At 43.3% G+C, this 15,293-nt stretch overlaps 2 protein-coding genes across 4 annotated transcripts; one reads left to right on the top strand and one right to left on the bottom strand.

Moving 5' to 3' along the window:
- Positions 1-20: 20 nt before the first annotated feature.
- SMIM22 (small integral membrane protein 22) lies at positions 21-1,574 on the bottom strand. Of its 2 annotated transcripts, none has more exons than XM_056806122.1 (4): positions 900-1,574; positions 403-550; positions 238-317; positions 21-152 (listed from the first exon to the last, which is right to left on the bottom strand). In XM_056806122.1, the coding sequence occupies exons 2-4, from the start codon at positions 536-538 to the stop codon at positions 111-113; spliced, it is 258 nt and encodes an 85-aa protein (XP_056662100.1). In that variant the 5' UTR covers positions 539-550; positions 900-1,574; the 3' UTR covers positions 21-110. The 2 variants fall into 2 exon arrangements, with proteins under 2 accessions (XP_056662100.1, XP_007498792.1); XM_007498730.3 differs by having other exon boundaries at positions 403-558; positions 900-1,553.
- Positions 1,575-2,667: 1,093 nt separating this feature from the next.
- SEPTIN12 (septin 12) lies at positions 2,668-14,093 on the top strand. 2 transcript variants are annotated; one of them, XM_007498729.3, is made up of 11 exons: positions 2,668-2,819; positions 3,162-3,239; positions 3,950-4,144; positions 4,633-4,758; positions 4,932-5,013; positions 5,792-5,929; positions 6,163-6,280; positions 6,561-6,656; positions 13,029-13,125; positions 13,415-13,466; positions 13,624-14,093. In XM_007498729.3, the coding sequence occupies exons 3-11, from the start codon at positions 3,979-3,981 to the stop codon at positions 13,817-13,819; spliced, it is 1,071 nt and encodes a 356-aa protein (XP_007498791.1). In that variant the 5' UTR covers positions 2,668-2,819; positions 3,162-3,239; positions 3,950-3,978; the 3' UTR covers positions 13,820-14,093. The 2 variants fall into 2 exon arrangements, with proteins under 2 accessions (XP_007498791.1, XP_056662098.1); XM_056806120.1 differs by having other exon boundaries at positions 13,610-14,093.
- The last annotated feature ends 1,200 nt before the right edge of the window (positions 14,094-15,293 follow it).

The raw sequence follows: 15,293 nt of genomic DNA, 5'->3' as shown, positions 1-15,293 counted from the left end.
TGAGAGAAGCTCTGGAGAGATGGAGTCTGACTTCTTTAATGTTTGCTGCTTCATGGTGTGGGCTGTGGGATGCTGGTCCTGATGGTCAGGCCAGGGCGAGAGGCGCAGGACTACGGTTCCAGGGCTAAGTTGTCCACTCCCTTGGGTCTCCTCTGCAAGAAGGAGAGGAAGGTTTTAGCAGGCCGCTCCACAGGAGGCCGGGGGCCACCCCGCCCGTGGGAGGGGCCTCGGGGTTACCTTTGGGGGGCTGGAGGAATGGCAGCCGCAGCGGCAGCAGCAGTGCAGGAGGACGAGGAGCATCAGCACCAGTACGGTTCCTGGGGGCAGGAGGGAAGATGTCACTCAGAACTTGGGAGGCAGCGCTGAGGGGCGATCCCCAAGGCTGTTTATTGCCATACTCACCAATGAAGGTGAGGAAGACCACACAGGCCGCAATGTCCCACTCAGACTGAAACAGACGGTGGCTCTTCAGGCGGCCCAGCAGTTGCTGCACAGTCTCCTCCAGCTCGGTCCCCACATCCCTGCTGGACGGGGCCATCCCCGCGAGTCCCTGGATGCCTGGCGTCCCAGGCAGACGGTCAAGAGCCCATCACCCCTCTCCTCCCCCCTCCCCCCAGGCCAGCCGGGGTAGGGCAAAGGCCCCCGGGTGGCCTCATTGCCCCGAGCTTCACGGTCTTTGAGGGCCCCTCCAGCTCTGGCCCTGGCCTGAGGTGGGGCACAAAGCATTCAAAGGAGACCCTTCCTACCTGACTAGCCCGGCCTCAATGCCAGCAGGAAGTTTCTCCCTCACCCCCCATCTCCACCCTCTTTCCTGGGGTGCAGACAGGAGCTGCCCAGACTGTTCCTCTCCCCCCTGGGGAAGTGCCCACTGGTCCCCCAATTAAATCCCCAGGCCTTACCTGGGAGGAGAAAGTCCCGTGTGCTGGAGACCCTGCCCTCCGCTTCCTGCTTCCTAGTCCTGCTGCACCTGTGGCCGCCCAGCCCCTCCTCCGGGCTCTGGGCCAGCCCAGCCCAGCCCAGCCCAGCCCCGCTAAACTAAACTGCCCAGGTTACCGCTGTGATCTCTGCTGGACCCCCAAACGTGTCCTTGTGCGGGAAGGGCGGGGCACCCGTCCCTCCTCCGGAGCCGGCGCACACACAGGCACAGCCCCAGTTCCTTCGGAGCCCTTGTCCCGGGACAGATTCTGAAAGAGGCTCCGGGACCGAGCGGGCTAAGATGGCGGGACGGGGTCGGAAGAGGGGAAAGAGGGAGTCCCGCTGGCATCGGACAGAAATCGGGCCATTCCCTCATGCGCCGTACGCCCCTCCGTCCCTGGGGAGATGGACTGTCTCCTCGCCTGTTACCCTGCTTTCCCCTTTCCCTGCTGCTTATCTGGGGAAATAATCACATCATAGCTCGCATTTATATCGCACCCTCTCGGTGCCAGGCTTCACAAATGCTTCCTGTGCTCCTCACAGCAGCCCAGAGAGGCTCATGCTATTGTGCTCATTTACAGCGGGGGGAACAGGTTCAGTGACTTTCCCAAGGGCACAGCCACTGAATGTCTGGAACTGGATTTGAACTGAGGCCCTTCTGCCTGGAAGCCCAGCACTCGAGTGCTAGCCTCCACTCTGCCTAAGTCCCAGGGGCTGAGACCGCAGAGCTACATGACTGAATTGTTATGTAAACGTGAAATAGTATCATCTGTGCTCAGACCTGTGACCTCCTTTTGTGGGTTTGATTCTTCTTTTAAAATTTGAAAATAATCTTTTTTTTGGCCTAACAGACATTTCCCTCAAAAAACACCCAAATAAACTGAGTACAATCCGGGGGGAGGGGTGGGGGAGGGAGGAAGGAAAAGCAAAGATCACAACTAATGATGCCCCTGGCCATTTTTGTCGTTTTTTTACATGTTCTTTAATTAATTTTATTTGGCTCAAGTTGTGTTGCCTCTGCTCAAGTTTATTTACATTGTGCCCAGTGAATGTGTACATATTCTTTTCTGTGACGTCTTCTGAAGATTAAAATGGTGTGACTGGAGCTATTTTTTCCTTGTTAGATGTTTTCCATTACTGTCTCCTTTTTTAATCATTTCTCATAAAAAACTTCTAGTATGAAGATGGGCAGCGTCCTGAAATATTCCACAAATAAGTTGTCCAAATATATCTTCCCAGCTTCCATTTATGTTCTTTCATGACTTGTCTTTTTAGACAGAGAGAGGTCGGGGCTGAAGCGAAAGGATGATGGACTGGAATAGGGAGGGAGAGAGTACTGAGGCAACAGGTGAGTAGTAGGAGAGACTTCCTAACGTGCTACTTTCCCCTCCTCAGCTCCCATTTAGAAACATGAAAGAGGCTCTTTAAATCCTGTAGTCTATTTCCCCTCATTTTTATAGATGAGGAAAATGACAAGAGATGAAGTGACTTTTCCAAGGTGTCACAGCTAGTCAATATCAAACCTAGGATTTAAACTTTGGGCTCCTGCTTTCCAATCTAGTTTCCTTTCCGCTACACTGAGATGCTGCAGGCATACTTATGGAGATGAGCTGTGTGGCATGCACCTTCCGAAGATGCCTGACGATGCCCAGGACTCTCTGAAATATTTCTATGTTAAACAAACTGACTTTGTATTCAACTTGGATGCCTCCTACACCAGAAGAGTCCTTGACTGGGAAGTTGTAGAGGTGAGGGAAGGGGGGGAAGGGGGAGAGGAAGAGCTCAGATTCTTCAGTTAACTGTCATCTACTCCCCCACCCATCCCACCAGAGTCATACACTGAACCTCAGAGATTGGGGTGACCTCCCTCCGTAGCTGGCTCCCTACAGAGTGATCAGGGCCAGGTGATCAAAAGAGGGAAGCTCTTCATCTTTGTCTGTCTTTTCCATCTGTCACTCCGTTTCTTTGTGTCTCTGTCTCTCCTGTTGGTCTCTATTTCTTGGTGCCTCTCTTCTCCATCATTGCCTTGTTGCCTTTGTCTCTTGGTGTCTCTTTATTATTGTCTCTCTTTCCTGTTCGTCTGTCTTCTGTTGCCTCTTAAATTCGTGTCTCTGTCTCCCATATTGAAATCTTTCTCTTGATGTCTCTCATCTTCTGCCTCAGTGACCTGTACCTCTGTCATTGTCTAGTACAGCTCTACCTCTCTTTGTTGTTATCTAACTCCCTTGTTGATTTGTCTTCCCAAGTATCACCACCAACAGGACAAATGGATTCTTGGTCAAGAAGAATCTCCCCTTGATGAATCCTACTTCTACTGCTGGAAGGTGAGCTGCCACCTTTCCACAGATGGGGACAAATCGCCCCTCCCCAACTCACCCACTGGCCAAGATACATCCTCCAACCTGAGTATACTTTCCAATCAATCAAGAAGTCTTATTTATTGTGTCTACTATATGCCAGGTGCTGTACTAAGTGCTGAAGATACAAAGAGAAAAGTGAAATGGTCCTTGCCCTCCAGAAGCTTATATTCTACCATAATATATGGAATACAAAACCCTGCAATATGGCTAGACGATTGGCTTTCTAGTGGGAGTGTCTGTAGAGGAAATATCCAACCTGTCATGAGTGCAGCTGGTCAATGAATTAGGGGGAGAGGGGGCATTGCCAGGGTCTGGGGGAGTTATTAGCTCAAGCTTTTCTCTACATGCAATGGAAGTAGTGCTATCTCTGTAGCTGGGCTTTTTCTTTCTTTCTTTTTTTTTTTACTAATCCACCAGGCTACCAAAGCTCCCTGCCAGGTCCTTTTTCTCTCTTTCATACTCTACCCCTACCCCAACCCCTCCTGGGACGTCATCATCAGCTAATGTTCATAAGGTATAGTACATCTTGTACAGTTAGGAATCAGGTGTCAGAGATCATGGATCAAAGAGGAAGACTAACGCCTCCAAATGGAGGGATCATGAGTCAGCTTTGCTCCTGAGTTGTAAACCAAACTACCTTTCTCTTGCCTTTCTCCCCTCCCCTACAACGACAGGGCTGGACAAGTTGTGCAGAACTATTGTCATGGCGGGGACTTCAAAGCGTTCCACATCTCCCCATGCCTCACGATCTTCCAGCCCTAAGGCTTCCCCCTGTGAGATGTTTGGCTATGTGGGGATTGAGGCTGTGCTGGACCAGCTGAAGATCAAAGCCATGAAAACTGGTTTTGAATTCAACATCATGGTTGTTGGTGAGCGAAAAGGGAGGAAGAGAGGAGTAAAATCACGTTGAAGGGCAAAAGAAAGAAAATAGAATCAATTCAGGGCTTTCTCCATCCCCCTTCAAATCTCTTCCACTCTGTGGGTCCATTCAATGACCTGCACTAACCCTACCTCCCTATAACCAATTCCTCCATGATTTTAGTTCCTTGAGTGTCAGAAACACACGTTTATATCTCGAAGGGGCCTCAGCACTCCGTAGTCTAACCCCACCGGAGTACACTGAGGTCCCTGGAGGGTAGGTGACTTGCCACACAGATAGAAGCTGCTTTTTTGAACCCAAGTGTTTTTGTTCCAAAGAGAGCATTCTCTCCACTGTATCATGTTACCTCCAATAACACTCCAAGCATGATCAGCCACTGTGTGACCATGCATGTCATTCTCCTCTTCGCTCCATTAAGTATCTCCATTCCCTTCCTACCCCTCTGTTTATGAATGTGTCCTTCTGGTATATCCCCAGGGAGGAGTGGATTGGGTAAGTCCACAATGGTAAACACTTTGTTCAAGTCCAAGGTGTGGAAATCATCACCAGTGAACAAGTTGGGGCCTTTACCTCAAACCTTACAACTGCAGTCTGTTACCCATAGTGAGTACTCCCTCTTCTCTACCCTGCCCTGTGGACCCACCAAGAACTGCCCCAATTTCCTAAAACTGTCCTGCCTCCAGAGTTCATCCCCCTTCTTCAACTGTTCCTCTGGTCCTGATGGCTCCTCAGAGTTTGAGGTCCCCCAGTGATGCTCCCCAACCCTCCCTCCATAGCAATTGAGGAGAAGGGGGTGAAACTGAAGCTGACAGTGACAGACACACCTGGATTTGGGGACCAGATCAACAATGACAAGTGGTATGTGCCTTCTTGGGAATCCTATCCTTATTCAAAGTAGGAGGGATTCCCTTTTCCACATTCTTTCTTTCCCTTTCTTATTCCTTAACCCTTTGCCATCTCTCCATCTATCCTGGCTCTAATCCTTGACCAAGAAGCTTTTCTACCCTTGCCCAACTTGCAGACAGAGATGGCTGGCTGGTGGAGTTTAGGCTCTGAATTAGGAAGCCCTGTGATGAGGGAAGCTATTTTATTATTATTAGTATTATATTTTTAAATTATTTTAAATTTAATTTTTATTTAATTTATATTCATTTAATAATTTTAAATCATTCAATTAAATAAAATTTAGTCTTTAATATTTAAATTGATATTTTAATATTAAGAATTAAAATAAAGTTTAATAAATAAAACATTTTAAAATGCTTAAATGTAAAATTATTATTATATTTTAAAATCCCTATACTAAGTCTGACTAGGAGTTAAGGGAGGCCTGACCTTTCAGGGATCAGGTCAAGTCCCAAACTTCCATGAAGACTCACCCCACCACCCAAGCTTCAGTGATCACTCCTCCTTGCAATACTTGCTAAAGGCTACTTTGTGTTACTATTTACATTTGTCTGTATAAGCCTCTTCTCCTCATCTGGATTATACTCTCCAGGGAAAGAACCATATTTTAGATTATTCTGTAGCTCTTGAAATGAACCCTAAATTGTTGGTGACAACAATCATAGGGGTGGGACGGGAAGTTGGGATCCCCAAGATGCTTTCTCACAGTGTCTTCCCTTTTCCTTTCCAGTTGGGACCCCATCCTGAACTATATCAATGATCAATATGAGCGCTACCTGCAGGAAGAGGTTCTCATCACTCGGCAGCACCACATCCCTGACACACGGGTGCACATCTGTGTGTACTTTGTGCCTCCCACAGGGCACTGGTGAGGGGAGAGCAAAGGGGAGCCACCACTGGCAGGGTGAGGGGATGGCACCATTAGACACATACACATGATTTGTGGGACTAGCCTGTTATGGGTCCCAATCCCCCAAACCTGACTAATATTGCTGATTGAAAGCTCTAGGTACTAGCAGGATTTGAGATAAAAAGAGGGATCTAGATTCACTTGAGTTGGAAAATGGGCTCATTCTCTCCCCCCACCTTCCTGTCTCCTAGTCTTCGGCCCCTAGACATAGAGTTTCTGAAGCGTCTGTGTCGGGTGGTGAATGTTGTTCCTGTTATTGCCCGGGCAGATAGCCTCACCTTAGAAGAGAGGGAATCTTTCAGGTGGCAGGTAAGGGGGAACTGGGCCAGGCCTGGAGGATCATTATCAACTGGAAACTGGACATTTTAGGGAACTGACCAGGAGACTTCATTCCCAGGTTTAGGGTAGAGTTTCATCAATAAGTGGAAATAAAGACCACAACTGGGAGAGAGAAGGTCAGTTGGATGAGAGGTGGGAAAGGGAGGAAAGATCTTCCCATGGAGTAGTTGGGTCTTTGGTGGGAAGCTATATCAGGGAGAAAGGGTCCATGGCCTTGCAAGGATTGAAGTGAAATTTCTGCCTCCCTCAGATTCAGGAGGATCTGAAGAACAATGGCATCTATGTTTACCCCCAGAAGTGCTTTGATGAAGACTCAAATGACAAAACTTTGAATGACAAGATCAGGGTGAGAGACCATGGAATTTTAATAGGAATGGGATCACTTCAGGGTTGGTAACCTCTCTTTTGGGAAATTGCCTCAAGATAGCAGCTTTTTATCTCCTCCCCCACCTCCCCCCTTTTAAAAAAATACTTTATTTTACCCAATTATGTGTAATAACAACTTTCCACATTAGTTTTCTGAAATTATATGATCCAAATTGTTTCCCTCTCTCTCCCTTCTCTCCTTTCCTAGATATGGTAAGCAATTTGATCTGGGTTATACATGTATATTATGTAAAACATTTTTCCATATTGTTCATTTTTGTAAGAGAATACTCATATGAAACCAAAACCCTAAAATAAAACCCAAATAAATAAACTAAAATGAAAAATTATATGCTTTGATCTGCATTCCAACTCCAACAGTTCTTTCTTTGGAGGTAGATAGCATTCTTTGTCCTAAGAATTGTCCTGGATCATTGTATTTCTAAGAGCAGGGAAGTCTATCACAGTTGATCATTCCATAATATTGCTGTTACACGATAATGTTCTCCTGGTTCTGCTTATTTCATTCTGCATCAGTTCATGTAGGTCTTGCCACCTCTTTCTGAAATCATCCTATTCATCATTTTTGTAACTATTTTTAAAATTGTTTTATGTATGCCATTCTTCACTTTATTTCCTTCATGGTTTTTTCTCTATTGTAGGAGACATGTTTTCTTTTACAATATGACTGTTCATCATTTCTTACAGCACAATAGTATTCCATCACCAACATATGTCACATTTTGTTCAACCATTCCTCAGTTGATGGGCATTCTTTCAATTTCCAATTCTTTGCCACCACAAAAAAGGCTACTATAAATATTTTTATACAAGTAGGTCCTTCCCCACCAACTTTATTTTATTTTATCTCTTTGGAATATAGACCTAGCAGTGGTATTCTTGGATCAAAGGGTATATACATTGTTTTATAGCCCTTTGGGCATAGTTTCAAATTGCCCTCCAGAATAGTTAGATCTGTTTAAAACTTCCAACAGCTCATTAGTGGCCTAAATTTACCACATCCCCACTAATATGTATCACTTTCCTTTACTGTCATATTGGCCAATCTGATAGATATGAAGTGGTACATCTTTTAATTTGCATTTCTCTAATCAACAGTGATTTAGAACATTTTTATATGATTATTGATAGCATTGATTTCTTCATCTGAAAACTGCTTATTCATATCCTTTGACCATTTGTCAACTGGGGAATGGTTTGTATTCTTATAAATTTGACTTAGTTCTCTATATATTTGAAAAGTAAGACCTTTATCAGAGAACTCTGTTATAAAAAGTTTTTCCCCAGTTTTATTGTTTTCCTTTTAACTTTGATTATATTGATATTTTGTATAAAACCTTTTTAATTTTATATAGTCAAAATTATTCATTTTACATCTTATAATGTTCTCAATATTTTGTTTAGCCATAAATTCTTCCTTTCTCCATAGATTTGACAGGTAAAAATTCTATATCCCCCTAATTTACTTTACAGTATTACTCTTTATGTCTAAATCATATACCCATTTTGACTTTATCTTGTCATAGAATGTGAGATATTGGTCTATGCCTAGTGTCTGCCATACTGTTTTCATTTTCCTAGCAGTTTTTGTCAAATGATGAGTTCTTATCCCCAAAGCTGGGATCTTTGGGTTTATCAAACACTAGATTTCTGAGATCATTTACCCCTAATTTATTCCATTGATCCTCCATTCTTTTTCTTAGCCAGTACCAAATTGTTTTGATTATTACTGCCTTCAAATACTTAAGATCCAGTACTGCTAGGTCACCTTCCTTCACATTTTTTTTTCACTCGTTCCCTTAATATTCTTGATCTTTTATTCTTCTAAATGAATTTTGTTATTATATTTTCTAGTTCTTTAAAATTTTTTTGGTAGTTTGGTATGGCACTGAAAAAATAATTGTTTAGGTAGAATTGTCATTTTTATTATATTGGCACTGCCTACCCATGAGCAATTAATGTTTTCCCAATTGTTTAGATCTGATTTTATTTGTGTGAAAAGTGTTTTATAGGGGGAAGCTGGGTAGCTCAGTGGATTGAGAGTCAGGTCCAGAGATGGGAGGTCCTGGGTTCAAATTTGACCTCAGACACTTCCTAGCTGAGTGACCCTGAGCAAGTCACTTAGCTCCCATTGCCCAGCCCTTACCACTCTTCTGCCTAAGACGGAAGGTAAGGGTTTAAAAAAAAAAAAGGTGTTTTATAATTGTTTTCATGTAATTCCTATGATTATCCTGGCAAACAAATTCCTGGGTATTTTATATTGTCTAGAGTTTTGTTTTATTTTTAAACCCTTATCTTCTGTCTTGGAACCAATTTGGTTCCAAGGCAGAAGAGTGGTAAAGGCTGGGCAATGGGGGTTAAGTGACTTGCCCAGGGTCACATAGCTAGGAAGTGACTGAGGTCAAATTTGAACTCAGGACCTCCTATCTCTGGACCTGACTCTCATTCCACTCAGCTACCCAGTTGACCCTTTAAGAGTTATTTTAAATGGAATTTATTTTCCTATTTCTTGCTGCTGGACTTTGTTGGTAATATATAGAAATGCTGATAATTCCTGTGGTTTTATTTTGTATTCTGTAATCTGCCCTCTCTTCTTAGGAAGTCTTTACTACCATACACACCCAGAAACTACTGTCTCAGGTATAAGAAATTATGTTCTTATCTCATGAAGAACCTGAGGGTATTCCAGATAGGCAAATGATAAGGTGTGGTCAAAGAGTTCATCCTAGTCCAGCCTAAGAGAAGTCCTAGAAAAGATTTATGCAGTTGTTTCTAGTCCCAAGTGCTTCTCTATGCAATCCCATTAGAAGTCTGGCTCCACCTGATTCGATCTGACTTCCCACCACAGCCCAAAAGTAGAACCCTCCAAGTTCTCTTAGTTCTTGAGGAAAACAGGCCTTTTCTACAGGTTCTACTCTTATGTTCGGTTTGTACGGAAACCCCAGGCAGTCCCTGGCCTCCCCTCCCCACAAGTAGTCCCTGGTCCCCTCCCAAAGTTTTTCAAGCTACTGGTATGATATAATATAAAGAAAAATTAACTTTGGAGTCAGATACCTGGGTTCAAATTTAGGCATTGCTACTTAATCCTTAATAATCCTTATTATCCAGGTTACTTTTGCTGCCCTAAACCTCAGTTTCCCCATCTGCAAAATGAGAGACTCAAACAAGAGGATTTCAAAGGTCCCTTTGAGCTGCACTGCCAATCAAAATACAAAAATCTCATGCTTCTGAACAAGGAATAGATTGGAATATTTCAATGGATCCAGGAAAACATCTGCATGAATATTCTATTACCCTCTAACTCACAACTCTTAATGATGTCCTTTCGTCCTATGCAATTCTTGTCCACGTCTTTTCCACAAATTTTCCAGAGTGAATTCAGTATGATGCAGGCTTTTCTTTGGTTCTTTTAAGATTCCATAGATACTATAGCAACCCTGTCGCTTATCCCTCCTCACTCTCAACAGGGGACAAGCCTACTTTCTTTCCTGATCATGCATATTCCTGAAGATGTCTTCACGTAGCCATTTTACATATCTAGGATGATACAGTTTTGACCCTTCGGAGATAATGCTGTTTCATAATTTCTCAGCTGTGCAACATTCCTAGGAAAATATGGGTGTTAATAAAATTAGCTTTGGAGGTATTGAGCAGCTGGGGTTCAACTGAAGGGCAGCACAATTTTCCAAGACTGATACAACCTCATCTTTTTTTCCTACTAAATTCTGGACTATTTCCAGCTATTGGTCATCATCCATCTTTAGCACCTGTTTGAGATATGCATTGGGATAAAGTTCCTTGGGCTGCAATTCCAACTACAGGCTGGGCAAGCAAGAGGCTTTCCCCATCCACTCTACCACTCCCACTTCCCATTTTTTAAATACAATTTTTATTTTATTTTTTAAAAAAGATTTTTCCATGGTTATGTAATTCACGTTATCTCCCTCACCTCTTCCTTGCCCCCTCCCAGAGCTGACAAGCAATTCTACTGGGTTATACATGCATTATCACTCAAAACCTATTTCATTTTTATAAGGGAGTAATCTTTTAAAACCCAAACCCTAATCCATATACCCATATAAATAAGTGATAAATCATGTTTTCTTCTAGATTTCTACTCCCACCATTCTTTCTCTAGATGTGGATAGCAAGTCCCACAGAATTGTTCTGGGTCATTGTATTGCTATTAGTAGCAACATCATCCCATAATGTCTCAGTTACTGTGTATAATGATCTCCTGGTTCTGCTTATTTCATTCCACATCAGTTCATGGAGGTCTTTTCAGTTCTTATAGAAATCTGTTCATCATTCCTTCTAGCACAATAGTATTCCATCACCATCAGATACCACAATTTGTTCAGCTGTTCCCCAATCGAGTTAACGTCCCCTCATTTTCCAATTTTTTTGCCACCACAAGAAAGCATAGCTGTAAATATTTTTGTACAGATGGGTCCATTTCTATTTCTACCTCCCATTTGGACAGCTAGACTAGTTCCTTTTTAGTTACTATCTCATGAGAAGTGTTCTGGAACTTGATGCAAACAGCAAAATGCTGCTCCAAGGGAACATAAGAGGGGTAACAAGTTAGAGTCAATAGCGTGCGGAAGCTAGCATCAGAAAGACGGAAGTTTAAATCCTGCCACACAGATTCTTTCTCTTTGGGTGTCCATGGGAAAGTCACTCAACATCACTGAGTATCATTTTTCTTCTCTGTGAAATGGGAATAACTTTAGCACCTAGTTATAGGATCAAGCAAAGTAATGGTCTTAAGCACTTTTTAAGTCTTAAACCTATATGCCAGCAATTGTGTTATAGTGGGTAGGGTGGAGCAGTAGTGCTCTTCTTTTTGGAGTTTAAAGAACATCCTCCCTGTCACTGGCAAGCAAGGATGGTCCATCAGCAACACTGTAAAGTGAGAAAAATTTATGTTTAGTCCCCTACCTTCCCTTTTATGAATCTTTTCCTGCAACCCCCATAGCACCCATTCTTCCCAAGCCTTTAGTTTTCCATAGCTTCTTGTTCTCTTTCTGCTATTAAAACATGCTCTCAAGAAAGGCTCCAGCATCAATCACTCACTCTTTGGTGTGAATTTAACTCTCTTAAATCTACTTTCCCCAGAAGGATTTATCTCTAAGTGCTGAAAAGCTGTGTCCTATAATTTCCATCATTCTTGAGTTGATAGGAAAAATGTATTTTGAAAGACAGTAGAAGAATCATGCCATTAAAAATCTAGCTCTTAGTGAATCCATTATCCTAGAAGGTTTCCACTTAATCTACTTCTTACTCTTCTCTCTTTGGAATGCTGGGTATAACCTTTTACTCACTGATGGCTCCTAGGTAATCTGACTGCAGACTTTCTCATCACATATAAATATTCCCTCTTATACACCAGTATCCCATTGTCTTTTTCTTGCCTAAATTACATTTCGCCTTTTGGTCTCCCACCTCAGGTTCCATATACACACCTCTCCCTTCAAACTCTAGCTGCTTTGAGAGGCATAGCTTTGAGAAACAGGGTGATGAAATTCTCCCTCTCCTCTGCCCTGGAGCATTGTGTTCAATTCTCTGAGTGCCACATTTAGGAAGAACATGAATAAGCTGGAGAGTGTCTAACATGGATGTAACAAGAGGCTTGCTTGAAATAGGGATAACTAACCTAGAGAAGACTTTGGGGACATAATAGTTATATTCAATTATTTGAAGAGTGTTATATGATGGAAACTTACTCTGCTTGGCCCAAGAGGGCAGACCCATAAACAGAGACTAGAAGTTGCAAAGGGACGGATTTAGGCTTACTGGAGGGAAATGTTCTTAGATAACTATCCTGATTTGGGTGGTGGAAGGTTAATTCTCAACAGAAGCCTTTTGGGGGGAGGGCAGCTGGCCTGGAATCAAAAGGACCTGTGTTAGGATCTGACATCACATACATCCTAGCTATGGGACCCTAGGCACGTCACTTAACCCCATTGGCCGAGCCCTTGCCCTTCTGTCTTAGAGTTATTACTAAGAGGGGGGGAGGCGTGGAGAAAGAAATGTATAAGGAGCAGCTAGGAAGCAGAGTGGACAGACCTCCAGGCTTGGACTTGGGAGGATGGGTTCAAGTCTGGCCTGAGGCATTTCCTAGCTATGAGATCCTGGGCAAGCCACTGACCATTCTTCTCCCTTGGAACTGATACTTTGAATTGATTCTAAGACAGAAGGTAAGGGTTAAAAAAAAAGAGAAGCAGCCTTATTGGATATGTTGTAGGGCAGATTCCTTTTCAGATACAAGTGGGACTAGATGATTGCTGTGGCCCCTTCTAATCCTATCATTCTGTGGCCACTCCTTCAGGAGAAGATCCCCTTTGCTGTGGTTGGAGCAGACCGAGAGCACTTGGTTAATGGGAAGTGTGTCCTTGGCCGGAAGACAAAATGGGGAATCATTGAAGGTGAGGGCAGGATTGGTGAGGAAGGAGAATCTGAGGGGGTGGAGGTTATGAAGGTTGGGACATGATGGGCATTGATGGTTGAGCTTCAATAGAAAGAACCATTTGTATTGGAAGGATTGTTGTGGAAGCTGGCATGGCGCCTTACACCCAATAAAGGGCTCAATAAAGATTGATTGAATGAATTCCATGAGATGATACCAGGGAAGAAAGCCCTTACGCTCAGCTTGTCCAGTTTGGTCAGCTTAAAGAGCTATATAAAAGTTAGCTATTGTTATTTTTCTCATTCCAGTGGAGAACATGGCTCATTGTGAATTCCCTCTACTGAGAGACCTGCTCATACGGTAAGAGGGTAATCAGAAGAGGTTAAACGGGCACATAGAAAGAAGGGCAAGAATGGTTGGGTTCAGTTGAACCCTGTGGGAGGAAGAGGGCTAAACGGGGGACATTGGACTGGGGTTTAGGGAAGTCTAAAATCAATAGTTAGCCTTCTTTCTCAAGTTCCCATATGCAGGACCTCAAAGACATCACCCATAATGTTCACTATGAAAATTATCGAGTGCACAGATTAAATGAGAGCCACCTATTGACAAAGGGGGCTGGATGGGTGACCTTGAGCCCACCGACCAGAAGGAATACAGGCGGATCCTCTCGAGGCCAGCGCTGGAACCGAGATGAGTCAGAAAATGCCTGCTGAATGCTAAATAGGAATCTTTCAAATCTCATACCCAAGACCCTCCGACCTTCCATGAATTCTCTCCACATTTTCCCCTTTGCCATGAGCAGATAAATATGGGCTCTCCAAAGACTCCAAGCCCTGGTACCACTCATTCCAATCATCCTTCTTATACCTTTGTGTTAGTTCTGGGAGCATTAAGTTAGAAATTTCGCCTTTGAAAAGTTGTACTTTGTAAATTGCTTCATTTTTTGCGCTTCGATTAATTTTTATGAATAAAAATGTAACTTTTAAACTAAGGTTTTTATAAGCCAAAGGCTTTCTGGGCCCTTTTGCCAGGAGTCTTGGAGAACTTGTAGGGTTTCCCTAGGCCCACTCTTATTCAAACCTGGTACAAGTTACAAGGTACATATATAACTTGTAACTCCAAACAATTGACAAGCTATCCATCCCATTCTCCTGCTCAAGACCCAGTCCTAGGTACAGAGAGTACTTGTTGACTTAATTTGACTCTGTTTGCCTTTACTACATTTCCCATTTGTCTTCCTTCATCTATTTGTTCTTCAGTATCTCATATCCTTCCTATTGCTCTCTCTCCCTTTTTCTTCTGCCAGAGCAGTCATGAAAGCTGAAGATCTTTTGCTCTCTGGGTCTCAAATAGTAATTGATTTCATCATTAACCAATATTCACTAAATAGGGCACTTTGTTGAGCAAACAAAACCACTCCCCTAACTCTTGTATAGGATTAAAATTTATTCCAAACTGGCTATAAATTTTGCAGTCTATATTCAATCTGAAGCATCAGTGGGGATAAGGTAAGGGAGGAGGACCATCCTATTTAATCCCACCCATTACATAAAGCTTTTCCTGATGACTCTTGGTTTTAGTGACTTCTCTCTGAATTCTCAATGATTTAGTGAATGCAAAAAGCATTGGATTGGGCACTGATGAACAACCTGGCCAAATCACACATAATACCCATTTGACCTTGGACAAATCTTTTAATCTCAGCCTTTTCATTTGCATAACAAAGGGGTTGTCCTGGGTGATCTCTAAGGTCCTTTCTAGTTCTAAATCTATGATCTGATGGACTCATTATTCCATAATGTCCTCCTCCGAACAGCCCTGAGAGGCAGGGAGATAGCGTGGCACTGTCAACGTGGAATCTAGAAGTCCCCAAGCTTGTAGCCTAGGAAGATTAAATGAGCCCCAGTTTACTTGGCTTAAGGGTGAAGGCTCCTGCTTTGACCTTGTCCCATGAGTTTCCTCCCTGAGGGAGGGTCCTACTTCACTGATCTCAGACTAACAATAGACTAGTCAAACGGCTCTCCTAGTCTCCAGAAGGCTCTCCCAGTATATCACACCTTCCTTCCTAGGATTGGACTTCGGACCTTCAGCTTGGGAGACCGATTTGCTACCTACTGTGCCAAGTCTTAAAGTCTATTGTTTAGACTGAGATCGGTGAAGTAGGAGTAGGAAGGAGGAAACTCTCAT

Source organism: Monodelphis domestica, chromosome 7 (genome assembly GCF_027887165.1).
Source record: "Monodelphis domestica isolate mMonDom1 chromosome 7, mMonDom1.pri, whole genome shotgun sequence".
In the NCBI taxonomy this organism is placed as follows: Eukaryota; Metazoa; Chordata; class Mammalia; order Didelphimorphia; family Didelphidae; genus Monodelphis; species Monodelphis domestica.
Note: the sequence above shows the minus strand (reverse complement) of the source record. Positions and strands in the feature narration are given on the sequence as shown.